Source organism: Heliangelus exortis, chromosome 4, assembly GCF_036169615.1.
Source record: "Heliangelus exortis chromosome 4, bHelExo1.hap1, whole genome shotgun sequence".
Lineage (NCBI taxonomy): Eukaryota > Metazoa > Chordata > Aves > Apodiformes > Trochilidae > Heliangelus > Heliangelus exortis.
This window is the reverse complement of record NC_092425.1, coordinates 41423726-41439735: the sequence shown is the minus strand read 5'-3', so window position 1 is coordinate 41439735 and position 16010 is coordinate 41423726. Positions and strand designations below refer to the sequence as shown.

The window sequence follows — 16010 nt, the reverse complement described above, 5'->3', positions numbered from 1 at the left end:
TGGAACCCATAACACACTGCTGATACACAAAGACCTTTAGAAATTTTGGACAAATGCATTAGAAAAATCAATCAGTCAACCCATCAGCCAATCACCAGCCTTGCTTGGGCAGAACACAGAGATGAGGAGTGGGTTATTATTCCTTGCCGTTAATTCGGAGGAGCACTTGAGCTGAGTGCTTTGCTACCCTGGGATACTTGGGTTGTTCTGCCAGCACAAAACTATGAAATGGACACCAAATTTTCTGCTCTTCACCAGCATGTTAGGAAGGTCTGACCAGTTACAGAGGTTTTACCCGCACAGAAAATCATTTCAAACCCAATCATCAGCAGATGCCAATTTTAAAACCTCAGCCTCTCCTCATACACATACCAGCAATTCACACAAGGTTGATTTTTTTTGGCCATAAATGCCCTACAGCTGTGCTGCTCAGCTTTTTGAGAGAGCAGAGGCAGAATTCAGTCCTAAAAAACCCATCATAAGCAGAAACCGATACATTTCAGCATAAGGTTTGGGTTTTGTTGTGTTTTGGTTTTTTGGTTTTTTTTTTTCCTATCATGCTGAAGTGCAACACAAGCCTTATCTAGACTATTTAAAGGTCAGAGTGCCGGATTTTTTTTTTTTTTTTTTTTTTTTTTTGCTGATACATGTACTTCCATAGTCTTCAACACTCGAAGCAGCTGACTCATACGGACTGGGGAGGTTGGTACTTTCATAAGACAGAGGGAGATGTTTTGGGTGTAATTTTATGGTGACAACCAGACTCTTAGAACATTACGGACTGGAGTTAGCAAGAACTACCAGCAAAGGACTTGACAAAAAAAAAAAATGGGGTGACTTGAAATCACTCTAGCTCAGTCCCTCTCACCGATTTCTCCTTGTTTTGCTTCATTTATTTTTGCCAGGCGGCCAGTCCAACGCACTCTACTCCAGCCCCTCTTGCTCTTCACCACTGTCCCCTCTGGCATCCATTCTTTTTTCTTTATGGCTGTTGTAAATCCTCCTCATCTCTTCTTCGTACTTGATAAAATTCTCCCCGAACCGTGTCCACGCTTTGTAGGGAACCGTGATGGTGTTACGGTAGGGTGGCCTCACCTCACTTACCTTCAGGAAAATCCCGTACCTGTTGGATCCCACGTCGAAGTAGAAGCGTTTGTTGTCCACACGGAAGGAGGTGCCCTCGGGGAGCTCCAGGGGCTCATCACACCCCCCCCGACGATCCTCGATGTCCCCCTCGCCGTATTCTTCAATCAGCTGGACCAAAGCATCCCTGAACTCGATCATCCCTTGAGCCGGCAGGACGATCGTCTGCTCCTGTCCCAAGCTGTGGCCGAAATAACCCATCATGCCAGGTCCTCTGCTCATGGTTTGCCTGATCCTCAAGAAGCGACCCCGTTGATTCTCCTTCAGGTCCAGGTAATACTTCCTGTTGTCCCTCTCGATGTACTCCGTTTTGAGGACACTGTGAGGGTGCTCTTCAGAGCCCACAGACACCGGCGGCGAGGCCGGGGGGTGCGGGTGCTGCTGCTGCGGGCGCCGCCGGGGATGCTGCTCTTTGCCATTGCTGTGCTCGTGCCCCTGCCCGCTCTTCAGGCCCAGGTGGGCGTAGTGCTCGATGAAGTCCCCCAAGCAGTCCTTCAGCTCGGCAGCCACCGAGAGGGAGAGGGTGAGTTTGCTTTTCCTGATGTTGTCCTGCCTGCCTCTCCCGATCCACACCTCGGCGATCTTCAGGAAGCGGCCTCGGGAGCTCTGCTTGACATCCAGGTAAAATCGCTTCTTCTGAATGTCCACCCTCTTGGAAGCCAGCTCCTGGATCTCCATGCAGCCCCCCTGGGAGGAGGCCGGGTAATGGTACTGCTGCTGGGACTGGGAATAAATGCTCCTGTGCAGGCCAGAGCCTCCCAGGTTCCTTCCTCCTCCTCCTCCTCCTCCTCTCCCTCTTTCCATCTTTACCAATCAGCTGGAAATAATACATAACAGAGACACAGATGACAACATCAGCACCAGGGGCCTGCTCAGCAGCGTCTCTCCCTCCTCTCTCTCTCTCTCTCTCTCTCTCTCTCTCTCTCTCTGTCTCTCCCTCCGTGCTGCTCTCCCTACAAAGATGCCTGCATCCCTCTCGGCTGCCACGGCACGCAGCATCGCGGCATCCCGGGGGTTCTTCCCCATCATCCCTGCTCCGCTTCCCGACGCCCTGCCAGACAACATCTCCTCAGGCCAGGCAGCTCTCCTTCCACCCATCTCCCTGTTCCCTCCCCTCCACAGCACTCCCTACCCCCCCCCCCCGGCCCTCCCTGTGCCCCCCAAAACCAACCCTCTGGCACTACTGACCCCTCCTGCTGCCCCAGCCCTGGAGGGATGGGTTGGGGGTGCTCTCCCCCCCTCCCCATGCTGCTTCATTTCCCCTCCATCACCCACCCCTCGGCAGGACACTGGGGTCCCTCCCCAGCACTTCCCCCCCCCCCCACTACCCCCAGAGCCCTCCCAGTGTCCCCATCACTGCCTTTCTTGCCCCAGAGCCCCCAGAGATTCACCTCCTGCCCCTCAAGTGCCACCAGCACTGTCTCCCTGCTCCCTGTGGCCCCACAGCATCATCCCTCTGTCCCCCCATTGCCCTAATACCGCCCTCCCAGTGCTCCCAGTACTGCCCCCCAGTGCCCCAGCACTGTCCCACCATGCTCCCCACCACTGCATCTCCTGCCCCAGCGCCCCCAGAGCTTCACCTCCTTCCCCCTTGGTGCCCCAATATTGGACCCCAGTGCCCCCAGTGCCCCAGTTTTGCCCCCCCCAGTACCCCCACTCCCCCCATCTCCTGCCCCAGTGCCCCCAGAGCTTCACCTCCTTCCCTCCCCAGTGCCACTACCAGTGCCCCACTACCCCAATACTCCCTTCCCGGTGCTCCCAGTGCCCTCCATCACTGCATCTCCTGCCCCAGCGCCCACAGAGCTTCACCCCCTGCCCCCCCGAGTGCCACCACCACTGCCCCGATGCCCCCCATTACCCCAATACTGCCTTCCCAGTGTTCCCAGTACTGCCTCCCAGTGCCCCCCATCACTTCATCTCCTGCCCCAGCGCCCCCAGAGCTTCACCTCCTGCCCCCCCACTGCCGCTACCACTGCCCCACTACCCCAATACTCCCTTCCCAGTGCTCCCAGTACCGCCCCCCAGTGCTCCCAGCGCCCCCCATCACTGCTCCTCCCGCCCCAGTGCCCCCAGCGCTTCCCCTCCCGCTCCCCCAGTGCCCCCATCCCTGCTCTCCAGTGCCCCCCACCCCTCCCCATCGCTGTCCCCCCCGCATCCTCCCTCCCGGTCACTCACCCCACAGCTCCCATCGCCGCTCTTGCCCTTCAGCCGCCGCCGCCGCCACCGCCCGCAGCCGGCGGCCCCGCCGCCCCCCCCCGCCGCGCAGAGCCAGGGGCTGGCGCACCCCTGCCGCCCGCTCTGCTCCGCCCCGCCCCGCCCCGCCCCGCCCCGCCGGCCCGGCCCCGCCCGGCCGAGAACGACGGCGGTGGCGGTGGCGGTGGCGGTGGCGGCAGCAGCGGGGTGGTCGCCGGCGGCTCGGCGGAGGGTGGGCGGCTCGCCCCGGACCCAGGACTACATTGCCCACAATGCCCCGCGCCCGCCGGGCCGCCCTTCCGCACGGCGCATGCGCGTCACCTCGGGTAACCTCCCGCCTCCCGCCGCCGCTGGGGGAGACGGCGGCCTGAGGGGGGGGGCGGGGCTGTCGGCTTCGTGACGTAATTATGGCGCGACGCTCGGTGACGCTTAATGTGTGCGCCGCCGGCAGAGCAGGAAGCGCTGAGGGGAGCCGCGGCCTCTCCGGTGTCCGCGCACGGAGGAGCCCGGAGCGGCAGCGGGGAGGGGGGGGACGGGCCCGCTGCCCTTCGCGGCTCGCTGCGGGTACCTCCGGGCCGCTCACCCCGGCGGTCTGGGCCTTCCCGCCCTGCGCTACCGGGAGGTGAGGGCGGGGAGGCCTCCCGGGTGGAAGCCGCCTCCCTGAGGAGGCTCCTGGTGGGAGGGTGAGCCCGGAGTGCTCGTTTGGAGCCCGCCCCGAGGTGCCAGGTGAGGGGGGGGGAGGGATGAGGCGTTTCAGCGCTGCTGTGAGGCCTTTTCCGGGGGACCCCTGGTAGCCCCGAGCAGGGTTCGTCCTCCTGGGTTGGCAGCTGCCCTGCAATGCTCATCTCCCCCAGGCTCAGGGGCTCGGCTGGAGGCTGGGAGGGTGGGGGGTGTGGTGGTTGGGAGGGTGGGGGATGTGATGGTGAGGGCAGAGTTCCTGACAGCACACCAATTCTTTTTATTTTTAAATATTTTTGTAAAAAATGTGTTGCTAGAGTTGCTGTCCGGGTGTCCTTTTGTGGTTTGCAGCGAGTTTCCCTCCTGCTCTCTCTCTCTCCTCTGCAGTTTCCAAGGGACACCCCCAGGGACACCCCCAGGGCACCTTGCTCTAGGGGCTGTTGGAGGGGGTCAGTGCTGCAGTTGGTGCCTTCTTGGGTTTTGCCACTTCAGAAGTGGGCAGGGAACCAAGGCAAGAGTTCTGCCTGGTCCATGTAAGAAATGTTGAAAAATAAAAATAAGTCTTTGAGTGCTGAAGAGTGGAAACTCTTCGTGTCCTGCCTGGAATTTAGATTTCCCTGGTGAGGAAGCACAGCTGGAAATTCTGCTGTTTATTAAGACACTCATGGTTTGATTCTGTTGGAGTGCACTGAGCACCTGGGGATGAGTGGAAAGAAGCAGGAGGAGAAATTTTTCCTTTCTGAGCTGTTTTGCTCCATCTCCAGGAGGTTTTCTAAACCACCTGAGGAGCTGGAACCCCTCTAATCATCACTGCCTCACAGCTGGGAAATCCTGCTCTGCTTCCCTGCAAGAAAACCCCAGTTGTCAGGGGGTGAAAATCCACACCCCCCTTCCTTAAAATACCTCCTAACCTCCCTGTGGAATGACTCCTCCTTCCAGGGAATGTGCCCTGGGAATAAGTTACCTCTGCTTGCTGAGCTGGTTCTGTTGGAGTCCAGGGCTGGTTCTGTTGGAATCCAGGGCTGGTTCTGTTGGAGTCCAGGGCTGGTTCTGTTGGACTCCAGGGCTGGCAAACTCTTAATTTTCCTCAGCCATCACCCAGTCCCTGCCAGGGACCTGAGCACTCAGCATGTGCCTTGTTTGGCTGTAGTTTGCCCCAAAAATAATTCTCTCTTGGTTTTCTTCTCTTGGGGGTGGGCTCCCAGCCCTGGGCTCTGCAGGGAAGGTTTGAGCCTGGTGGTTCTTTGGAGTCTGGAGTTTTTCTGACTTGGTTTATCAGCAGATGCAGCTGAGGGCCTTAAAGCTTGGAGGCTGTTACCTAAAACACCAGATAAATCAAATTAATGACCAAAGACTCCTGTAGGTGCAATCCTCTGTTCCTAGACACTGATCTCTCTCAAACTGGACACAGCTTCCTTTTTCTTTAGTACTTTAAGAGGTTTCCCTGTTGGTTTCTTTTCAGTTTTGTTTTTCTTACTGACACGTGGACAGCTCCTGAATCTCTTCTGCTGTGAATTCCCTTCCTCCCACACCAAAATGTTTAAAGTTGTTTTAAGGCAGTTTTCTTCTGGCCTGATGAAAGCAGCAGCTTGACTCCCCACAGCCTATTTAATGCTTTTTGGTCTTTTTTTTTGTTTGTTTGTTTGTTTGTTTTTAATGTAAAAGCAACAGACTGGAAGATGACTGAGATGGATTTGCCAACTCTGCAGAACAAATACCCCCAGTGGATGCTGACACAAAGCCAGGAGGCAGCTTGGGGTGATAAAAAGGTATGGAATCCCCCAGGCTGCTTGAGAAAACCCCAAGATTTTGGTCAGACCTTTCCCTCTGATCCTTGGGAATGTTTTTTGCTGCCTTGTCCCAGGAGCAGCCATGAAATTCAGCTTCACTCGTGGACTTTTGGGGTGAAACAGCTTTTAAAAAAGTAACTTTCATTAAAATAACCACGTGTTGGCCAAAGGCTGTTGCTGTTAACTCTGGGAATTTCTTCCTAACAATCTGGAATTTTTGGTCCCAAAACTCCTGAGGTTGAAGTGATCTTTTGGTGCACTCCTTGGCCTGTTCTGTGGAGTTTTAATCCCTGTACTTTGAGAGCTCCAATTTGTAGCCTGGCAGGGCTGTTCATCTGGGGAAGGCCCCTCTGTTTTTCCTCCCTTGCAGATCTCCAGACCTTCAGGTGGTTTTGCAGCTCAGAGACATCAGAGCAATTAATCTGGTTGTCAGAATTATGTTAAAAATTCCTGGTGCCCCCAGAATATTCCTGTGTCCTTGGATGATTCTTTTTCACCTGAGCAGTTCCAGCATAAAAATTTCCCCCTAGAAGGGCCCTCCCCCTGTCAGGGCTGAAACTGCTTTAACAATTAGAAAACTAATTAATGAGGGACAAGCAGAAGACTCAGCTCAGCAGTTTTCCTTCTAGAAAATGGGAGTTAAGAATTAGCAGCATGGGTGTTAATTACAAAATCTGGGTTAAAACCAGCAGGGCTTCCATTTGCCTGTGTGCTCTGGCACCCTGCCTCCAGCAGCTCCTTGAGGGAGGGTTTTGATTAAACTTTCACCCTTTGTTACCTGGAGGAAACTTTTTTTTTGTTGTGCAGGCATGAAACCAGCAGCATCTTGCTTTGTTTTTTGGGTCTTTTCCCCCTTCCAGGCAATTTATTTCTTCTGGAACTGTGTTTTTAAACCTTTTTTTTTTTACTTTTTGGTGTGGCCCCTTTTGATTGACAAGATTGTTCTCCAAGGGTGATATTTAACTCCACTTGTTCTTCTTTTTGTTGTAGCTTCCTTGTGTGTTTTTAACCAGCCTGAAGGTTGTCTCAGGCAGGTGAATTATCCCAAATTTTGCAGCTCAAATTAATTTTTTTCAGTCACTTTTAGCCACTCAAAAAAGCACCAAGAAACGGTGTAAAAGGGTAAAAAGAAGGGCCAGCTGCATGTAGGGCTGTGCTGAAAAGAGATGTGCCAGAAGATTTTGGCCTCACCAGATCTGAATGGCTTTTTAATTATGGTAATTAACAAATGATTGTCCATTTCCTTCCATTCCCCCTCAAGTTTCTCAGCACCTGAAGTTGCCTTGCAGGGGTTTTGGGCGCTGCTACAAAATGGCTCCTTCTTCTTGGGTGGGAAGAATCCAGAGGGACTGAATTGATGGATAAAATTCAGTTTTAATGATTTCAGTGCCAATTCTTGGGGTTTAGAAGAGAAATAGGGGCTTTTTCCAATGGGATCCCCCCCCCCATCATTAACCCTCCCTGCCTGGGCAGCGAGGTTCTGCTGCCAGGTTTGGGGGGTGGTTGGTGCAACCTTGCTGGGGAGCAGCATTAAAGTTGGGTGAGGGGTCTCTGTGGGCAGGGGCTGCTGGTAACTGGGCCTCTCCCAAATGTTGTTGGACAGAACCCAGCTGCTCAGAGGAGCCTCTTGGAGGATGGGCTGCCCTTCCTCCAGTTCTGTGGCTCCATCCTCTACAGCTACGAAGCCAGCGACTGCTCCCTCCTCTCAGAAGATATCAGGTGAGAGCTTTTAGCCTGTTTTGCTGGGGTTTTTTCCTCCTCTTTTTGGAGTCCTTCCTGAAGAGGGCTTGGCTCTTCTCTCTGTCCCCTCCAGCTGATCAGGCATTTGATGTTTGCAGGCATCAGCAGAGAAAGCATCTGGTGGTGTTGACTTTCTTGTTTTGTGTGGCTGCCTCGTGATGGGCCCAGGGAGAGGGATCCCTGCTTCACCTGCAGTGACTGCTGGTTTTTTCCTGCATGCTGCCCAGCTAATAGTTTCTCATTTGATCTTGTTAGGGGAGATGCCACCACTGAGCCTTGCAGCCCCTTTGAGCAGCAGCAGTGAAGGCTGTAATGCAGATTTTTAAATTTTTTTTTTTTTTTTTTTTTGCCTGTCACAGTGTGGATAGATCCATGAACTTCAGTGACTTTCCCAGGAAGTGTGAGCTCTAAGATGTGAAGCATATGTGTTCAAACATACAGTCACCAGTTAGGAATTCAGAAAAAGCAGTAAATTCATGATAAAAATAAATTATATCCCCACACATTTTTGCATAGCATAGCTCACATTATTGGGGGGGGTGGGATGGGATATTCAGTGCAGTGGGGTAAAGAAAGAGGAAGCTTTTAAGGGAATATCAGCTATTCCATCACCTTTTTTTCTTGCCTGGTTCCCTAGAATTCCTCTACTACCATTTGCTCTGCAGATCCACTAAGGTTTGAAGAGCTTCTGGGACCTGCTGGAATTTCACCTCATTACAATCTTGATATTAAAATGGTTTCTGTCTTGCACATCTGAAGGATGTGCTGGCTGTCATTCTCTTCATCATCTTCACCTAAGATGACTTCAGGCTGGGTATTTTAAGTCCTGGTAGAGGAGCTAAATGTGAAGAACACTCATTTCTTTTCAGGCAGAGTTTATCAGAGGGAGCTGCTGTTGGGTTTGACATTGAATGGCCACCATCATATACCAAAGGAAAAATGGCAAAAATAGCTGTGATCCAGATCTGTGTAACTGAGGAGAAGTGTTATTTGTTTCACATCTCTTCCATGGCAGGTACTGTGCTTCCTCCCTTTTTTTTTTTTTTTTTTTTAACTTAATGTTTGAGTTGCCCTCAGGTTCTTGGGGTTAAGTTTGAATTTCAGCCCTGAGCAAAGGCTGATATTTCACATTAATAAAAATCCATCCTCCTTCTCCCCTTTCCCACCTGGAACAAAAAGCTTTATTCCCAGAGTACTGCTTATGTATTTCAAGGGGATTTTAGCCCAAGTCTTAGATTCTGGACAGGGCAAAAGAATTTTACATGGGGGTGATTTTTTTTTTTTCTCTTTGGGAAAGAATATTTTAATGTGGTTTAAAAGCAGTAAATTCCCTGCTCATGAGCTTTGCTTAGTGCCAAGATAAACAATGGGTCTATATTTAGCAGGCTGTGTTTCTTTCTCACTTGGCTCCAGTCACAAAACCCCTCCAAAGTGGTGGCTGCCTTGCTGTTCCTTCCCCATTCCTGCTTTTTGTGAGGTGGGATTGGGAGAAGGATGTTGGATACCTGGTGTGACACAGCTGTGGGGAGAGGAGGAGGGGGGGTGGGGGGTGTGGATGGATGTGATGCGCTCAGCAGAGTCTGAATTCATTACAGCAGTGAATAAAAGCTTCCAAATGGGGAAAATAAGAATGAGGGAAGGAGGCTGCAATTTTATAACCTTTGCTTTGGATGTTAGATTGAAACTATGCCTGTGAGATGGCTCTGATTTCCCTGGGGTGCTCACGCTGAGGTATAATGGCAATAATTTTAATGTTGGTGTTCAATCCTTTGTCATTTATAGCAAATGGGGTGGAAAATTTAATTGCTGGAGGCTATTCAATCTGGGAGGCAGGAAGGTACCAGCACACAAAAAAAAGAGAGAGGTTTGAGGAAAGGCAGCAAAGGGAAGAGGAGTCATAAAGAGCTGAAATGCTTTTGTTTCTAAGAGAGGAGATGCTTGTGGTGATGCAGAGTACAGTTGCATGTGGGCTGCTACAGCAGGAGTGGGTGCTTCCTCCTTGAATCATTTTTTAAAAAACATTTCTGTTCTTGCCCATGGGAGCTGCACTTTGAACTGAGTGAGATGTCAACCTTCTTGCAGGAACCACAGCCAGTTTCTGGTTGTTATGCAGGATAATGATCTCCAGGAATGGAGATGTTGGCAGAATGAGTCAGTTGGATAAGGCCATTTTTTGTTGGGGAGAAAAAAAAAAAAGTTTACTTCTGCAGGAGGAAGAGTGGGGAGTTCTTGGACTGTGTATAAAGGACAAATTATATTTATTATCAGGAAGTTTCTGTATCTTTTTTTTTTTTTTTTCCCCAGACTTGTAAAAACATGTGGCTTGTTTCTCAGGTTGTAGCCTCTGTTTAGTCTGAGTTTCCTCAGTTCATCACTTTTTTTTTTTTTTTTTTTCCAATTAATACAGTCACTTTTCTAGAAATGAAGTGGTAAAAATGGAGCACAAGTCTTCTATTGGGAAGTCCCCATCCTTGAAGGTTTTAATGATTATATTCTGAGGTGAAACTCCCTTGCTGAGCAAGTCAGCTGTGTACGTTGCAGGCTGTTATTCAGCACAGCTGTATTTACCTCCTTTAGAGAGGATTTTCCATGTTGTGCCCTGACAGTGTTGTACTTTGCATCTTCCAGCACCAGGCTGCTGCAAGTTTTATTTAACAGCAATTTTCTAAAGCTTTGGATTGGAGCTGTGACTTCCCAGCCCCCAGCTGGTTGTGGCTGTAGCTGCAGAGGTGCCTGTCCAGTGGTGGCTGTAGCAGTGTGGAGGTAGCTGTGTAAAAAATATTACAAAATAACTAGAAATTTCTAAAATATTAGAAATAATACAAATTGCAGTGGTGCAGTGCAGTTGTTGCAGGGTGTAAATTACACATCCCAGTAGTGAAAAGGGGAAATTGGAGCTCAGAAGCAGGGCAGGTATTAAGTGCTCTGTGTTTGTGCAACACTGGATGTTGGGAGGTGCTGGAATTACACTGGAGATTAATCCAAGGTATCCAGCTGGGGGTTCCTGAAAGTAGGTATTGAAATAAGATGCTCTAGAATATAAATGGAAACAAACAAAGAGGAAGAAAAAGCTGCTTTTGTCCAAGTGTCTGTTTGTTCCTGCAGGTACCAAAGCTGCATGCTTGGATTCAGTCCTGTAAACCTGAAAATATCCTTTGATCCAGCAGTGCTGTGCCACCAGTTTGGGATTCATCAAAATATACCATCTGTGTACATCCCTGAGTGGTTTTTTCTTGCTTATAGGACTGACTTGTCTGGGCTTGGTGAAGGATCTGGTTGGAAAATTGTTTTCCAGATGCTGGTATCAGACCAGCCCAGTGTTAGCACTGAGTATTCTTCCACAGAATCTGTTTTCCTGCTCATTCCCTGTGCTTATGGTTTAAGCTGGGTTTCCTGGGTATGTGAAATAGCAAAAGCTGGGAAAGGATAATGTGGAAAGTATTAGTATTGTATTTGGTTTCATGATTATCCAGTTCTGAGAGTTTAAAATGTTTTTCCAGTTACAGGTTGCCTTTTTGTGGTGTGATTTGATGAGCAGTAAGACAAATAAAATAATGTTGTTTAATGTTCTTCCTTGATTTGTTTCCACATCCAAAATGAGTTTGTGTATTTCAAATATGACAACCAATGGGTGTTGGATTTAGTCATTCCAGGGTACAAACTGTCACATAAGCAGAGCAACTTTGGGATTTTTTTCCCCCAAAAAGCCCAGGTTTTTGCAGGTGGCCTTTGTGCTAGGATTTGATCATTTCCATTAGACTTTCTGGCATCATCCAGTATCTAGTTTCTCATGTTTGGGCTTAATCTATTTTAGGTTTTCCCAAGGGACTCAAAAGACTGCTGGAAGATGAAACAATTAAAAAAGTTGGAGTAGGAATTGAGGGAGATCAATGGAAGCTGCTGAGTGACTTTGAAATCAAACTGAAGAGCTTTGTGGAGCTGGCTGACATTGCTAATGAGAAAGTAAAACTTCCAACCTTTTTGTGGTGGGAGGGAATCTCCTTACTGGGCTGCACAGAAAGGAGGCAACAGGAGTTAAATTCTGCTGGCAAACGTGTGCTGTGGAATAAAGCAGAGATCTGTGGTGACCTTAAGTCCTGCTCTGCAAAGGAGTTTGCCACGTGAGCTGGAGCCAGGGAAATATCTTGGGTTCTGTGACTCTGGGGTTGGTGTTGCCTCTGCTCTCACGTGGGTGCAGTTCCCCATTGTTTAGAAGTGGTGTTGCTTCTGAATTTTGGTTCAGCTGGGTTTGAGTTAGATACCATTTGGTGTAGGCAGATTTATGCCATATTATTAGGGAAGAGAGCAAAAGGTTCATTCCATTCTGTTACCCACAGCCTGCCCTAAAGCTTTTCTGTCTTCTTGTACATGCAAAGCTTTTCCTTACATCATTCAGTCTCTCCTTGCACTTCTCTTTCCTTCTGTGCTTTTTTTTTTTTGGTTGATGTTTGGTAGGTTAATAGCAGCAGTTAGTTATCTAGTGGAGCAGAGGGATTTATGCCTGGGATTAATACTTCTCACACCTTTCTGTGCTTTGCCTACTCTGTATAATTAAATCTCAGGCAGGGAGAGGGGAATGTGAAGTTTCATCTTGCATTTGGGGCAGTGATCTCCAGATGAGCTGCCTTCAAGTTCCAGTTCCTGCTGGGTAGGAAGGGGCACAAATTAAACTTTTGCTGAAGGAGCTGTTTCTGTTCAGACTTGCAGTTTCCTCAGTTCATCACTTTTTTTTTTTTTTTTTTTAATGTTGTAATCCCAGTATCTGTCTTTGGGATAATTTGTTATGAAGATGAGCAATGTGATCTCTGGTAGCAGCTTTAAAGTCTTCTGCTAAAGAGAAAACAAGCTGAAAATAAACTTGAAAGTGAAGCTTGAAAGAACAAAGGACTAGGCTATATATAATGGCACAGTGTGAGGGGGGAGGGCTGGGGGAACCTAAAATGAAGAGATGGTAGGTTGTGTGGGTTTTTTCCTACCAGATTTAAGGGGATGAGCTGATAAGGCTGCACTGCTGCTGCAAGGGGTGACAGTTCTGCATGTTTTGCAAGTGCTGTGGGCTGGAGTAGCCTGTGAGTCCTGGCTCCTTGGGGGCTGAAAGCAGCTTTCCCAAACGTGCTCTTAAGACAATAGCAACTGTGACAGACAAGCAGGGTTACAAAAGGAATTGAAACCAGCAGTGTGGTGGCTTCTGGAGGCTTCCAATGAGCTGCTTCCAGCACCCTGAGCAGTGGTTTGTGTGGTCTGGAACTGGAACTCTTATCTCTGGTAGTTTTGGACTTGCAGAAGGTGACAAAAGACTTAACAGGCAGAGTTGAGTATTCCTGTGTTTACATCAGATAAAATTATTGGTGTTTGATATTGGGTTTCTGTAGTTAGAAAGGCAAATAATGGAAAAACTCTGGAGGAGAGGGGGCATTGCTGTTGAAGTCTTTCATCAACCTGGAGCCTACATGATACAAGTATTTCCTATTTTTGGATATGTGATGGCACCACCTCGCATTGCTTAGACTCATCTGGCCCTAACACCATCTTTCCAGCTTGACAATGCAGCAGTCTCCTCTAACAGCACATTCTCAGGGCAGGCAAGTACAGCTTTGGAATGGCTGAGCTGCCTTTTAACTTGATGAGAGCAGAATTAGGCCTGGAGAGCAGTCAGAGAAACTTTTGTTTTCAGGAACTTTTGTTCTGACTAAGGCAGAGCTCTTTGCTTCTAATGAGGCGTTAGGTACACTTGACTCCTTCTAGGAATATATTCTGATGGGTCCAATTTTTTTCTCCATTAACCAAGTTCTCCTGGTTTTTTTTTGTTTTTTTTTTTTTTTTTTTTTTTTTTTTTAATCTTTTCCCAGCTGAAGTGTAAGGAAACCTGGAGTCTGAATGGTCTGGTGAAACACCTCTTTGGCAAGCAGCTCCTGAAGGATAAGTCTGTCCGCTGCAGTAACTGGGAAACCTTCCCACTCCGGGAGGAGCAGAAACTCTATGCAGCCACAGATGCCTATGTATGTACCAGGAGGGATCACTGGTCCACTCATGCCAATAAATTCCTTCCTTTCTTGTTAGCTGCTGGGTTTAATGCCTTCCTGGATGTAGGAAGACTGAGGTATGCTGTGGGAAGCATAAAAGTGGAGATGCCACCCAGCAGCTTGCTGGCCAGTTCCTTGCTTGTCTTTTTAAATCTGTGTTCATCCAGAGCTCCATGGTATCTTCCCTGTTGGAGAGGGTACTCCTTGTGCTTGGTTCTTGCTGCTGGGATTTAAGAGGGTATTCTGGTGAATGTTACCCATTAAAACTTTAATGTAGATGGAAGAAACCCCACTTCACAGCCTCCTCAAGCCCCCTGTCAGGTCCTTACCTCGTAATGCTTCATGATCTTGCAATATCTGCCTTTGGAGTGAAGTCTCCTCAGAAAGCAAAGCTCCTGGAAGTTCTGCTGTGCTCTGGATGTGCCAAGTGACAGTGGCACTCAAAGTGTGCCTGGGGAGTGTCTCTCCATCTGGACTCCCAAGCTGTCACCTCAGGGAAGTGAGTTTTGATGGAGCAGTCAGGTGAATTTTATACCTGTCTGTAGGACACAAGCCTGAATTATGTGATCATCACACCCAGGTGTACCGTGCCTGATGTGTGTTTAAGCACACTAATCACTTGAAGAAGTAGAGAGTGGGTAATTATTTTTGATTCCCTGGCCTGCAGGTATTCACTGCAGCTTGTTGGCATTTCTGGTTCTGCTTTCTACTGGGGTTTTTTTTGGTCATCTTTCTGGGGCTGCTTATCAACCAAAATTCTGCTAAATATAACGTGGAAGAAATAATAAATTATTAATAAATCTACAATAAATAAATAAAGAACTCTGAGGGAATACAGCTTTCTCTAGTGGCTAATACAGAACCTCAGTATGGATGAAGAGTACTATTAAGATTACTAAGCACTAACTAAGATTACTAGAAGAGTAATTTAGTTGCATATGGATTTTTCCAGCTCTGCTTTTTCACCATTTTCCTGCAGTTCTGTGCAGGGATTCACCAGTGTGCTGCTGGGTGCTGCCTTCCTGGGAGAAAATCATTCTTTCTGACAGGAAAATGAAATCCCCTCAGGCTTTTATTTCTGTGATGAGATTAGACAGAAGAAGGGAAGTGAGACAGTGGTCTCTGTTTTCTGTCTCTGGAAGCATTGCATATTTACTGGTTCATTTAAATGTGAAAACTGGGGGGGTGTTAGCACCTGTTCAGCCCCAAAGCAGTGAGGGAAGGAGCTCTATTTTTGGTACAGCTGCTGTAGCCAGCTTTTTCCAGGCAATGCCTCTGTCTTGTGCTGCTCAGTTCACCTGGGCTGCCTTTTGGAGCCTCACAGGAAAACACCAGGGAGTCACTTGTTTCTTCCTCTTGCCTCTTTAAGAGGCTTTGGTGAACATGTGTAGCCTAATTAGCACATTCCTGGCCTTAGGCTGTGTTTTCCTCTTAGAACTCATTATTCATATCAAGGGAAATATTAACCACACAGTATCTACCATGGCAGGCTCATAGCTGTTCTCTTGGAGCACAGCATAAAATCTGAATGAGGTGGAGCAGATGGTGAGACTTGGAGCTCTCTCTTTGCAGCTGACTTTCTAAGATAACCATTCTGGGATCTACAGAAGAGTACCCACCAAGATGGGGGAACTTGGCCCTTTTGTGAGGTGTTTTGTAAAGCAGAACCTGGTTGTGCTGGGCACTGCAGGAAGGGTGACCACTGACCACTGGTGTGGGCCAGCAGGTCAGAATTTCCTGTTCACAAGGTGTTTGTGCAATAGTTTGCTGAATTCCTTAGTTTGTTTTTTTTTTTTTAAGATACTGTTTCTCTGCAGAGTACTAATTTTTTTTCCTTTCTTTTGCAGGCTGGCTTCATCATTTACCAAAAACTGAAAAATATGAGTAACAGTGACCAGAGATTGTTTTGTGTAAAAAGAGGTAAATAATATATTTAAGCATAAGGAATTTATTCAATGTAAAATTGAATATTCTGTTTCCCAATAGGGCTGGGTTTTTTCCATAGTATTTTTATGTCAGGACTGTCTGGCTTTTTGGTGATTAGAGATTGCTCCCAGAGAGAGCATCCTGTAAAGGTCCTGAAGTGACCTGGGTAACCATCCTCTGTTTTCCATAGTGCTGTAGGAATGCAGCCTGGTAGGCTGTGTTTCTGCTGTATGCAGACATGGGAAGAATTCCTGCTGTCATTCCAGTTTGTTTATGGAAACACTTCAGTGAGTTCATTTCAATTCTGCTGATGCAGGGGCAAAAATCTAGTTTAAGAAGACAAAGGACAAGAAAATACATATTGTGAAGTAATGCTTTTCTGGAGGCATATAAATCAGGCCTAGTTTTTTTGTTTTTTTTTTTTTTTTTAGGACAGCTTAGCACTATTTACTTGAGTAGAAAAGTGATTTTAAGATCTTGGTTGTTGTTCTGTGCTTCATAAGGGAATTCAAGTATT

General features: G+C 48.2%; 2 protein-coding genes across 5 annotated transcripts in view; one reads left to right on the top strand and one right to left on the bottom strand.

The window, feature by feature from the left end:
- Positions 1–695: 695 nt before the first annotated feature.
- PURG (purine rich element binding protein G) lies at positions 696–3689 on the bottom strand. The gene is made up of 2 exons (XM_071744024.1): positions 3319–3689; positions 696–1960 (listed from the first exon to the last, which is right to left on the bottom strand). Exon 2 carries the CDS (start codon positions 1945–1947, stop codon positions 925–927), a length of 1023 nt encoding a protein of 340 aa, XP_071600125.1. The 5' UTR covers positions 1948–1960; positions 3319–3689; the 3' UTR covers positions 696–924.
- Positions 3690–3759: 70 nt separating this feature from the next.
- Positions 3760–16010, top strand: part of WRN (WRN RecQ like helicase) — a 43917-nt gene continuing 31666 nt past the window's right edge. For 2 of the 4 annotated variants that reach the window (XM_071744010.1, XM_071744007.1), the window contains exons 1-7: positions 3761–4062; positions 5680–5783; positions 7408–7523; positions 8414–8559; positions 11359–11507; positions 13394–13543; positions 15415–15487. In XM_071744010.1, coding sequence (XP_071600111.1) covers positions 5694–5783; positions 7408–7523; positions 8414–8559; positions 11359–11507; positions 13394–13543; positions 15415–15487 — 724 coding nt within the window. In that variant the 5' untranslated portion in view covers positions 3761–4062; positions 5680–5693. Of the gene's footprint in view, positions 4063–5679; positions 5784–7407; positions 7524–8413; positions 8560–11358; positions 11508–13393; positions 13544–15414; positions 15488–16010 lie in introns of those variants that run through there. The other 2 variants (XM_071744008.1, XM_071744011.1) reach the window with 2 other exon arrangements.

Bases quoted from the DNA above. Each gene is read 5' to 3' on its own strand.
- PURG (XM_071744024.1), bottom strand. From the start codon at position 1,947: ATGGAAAGAGGGAGAGGAGGAGGAGGAGGAGGAGGAAGGAACCTGGGA.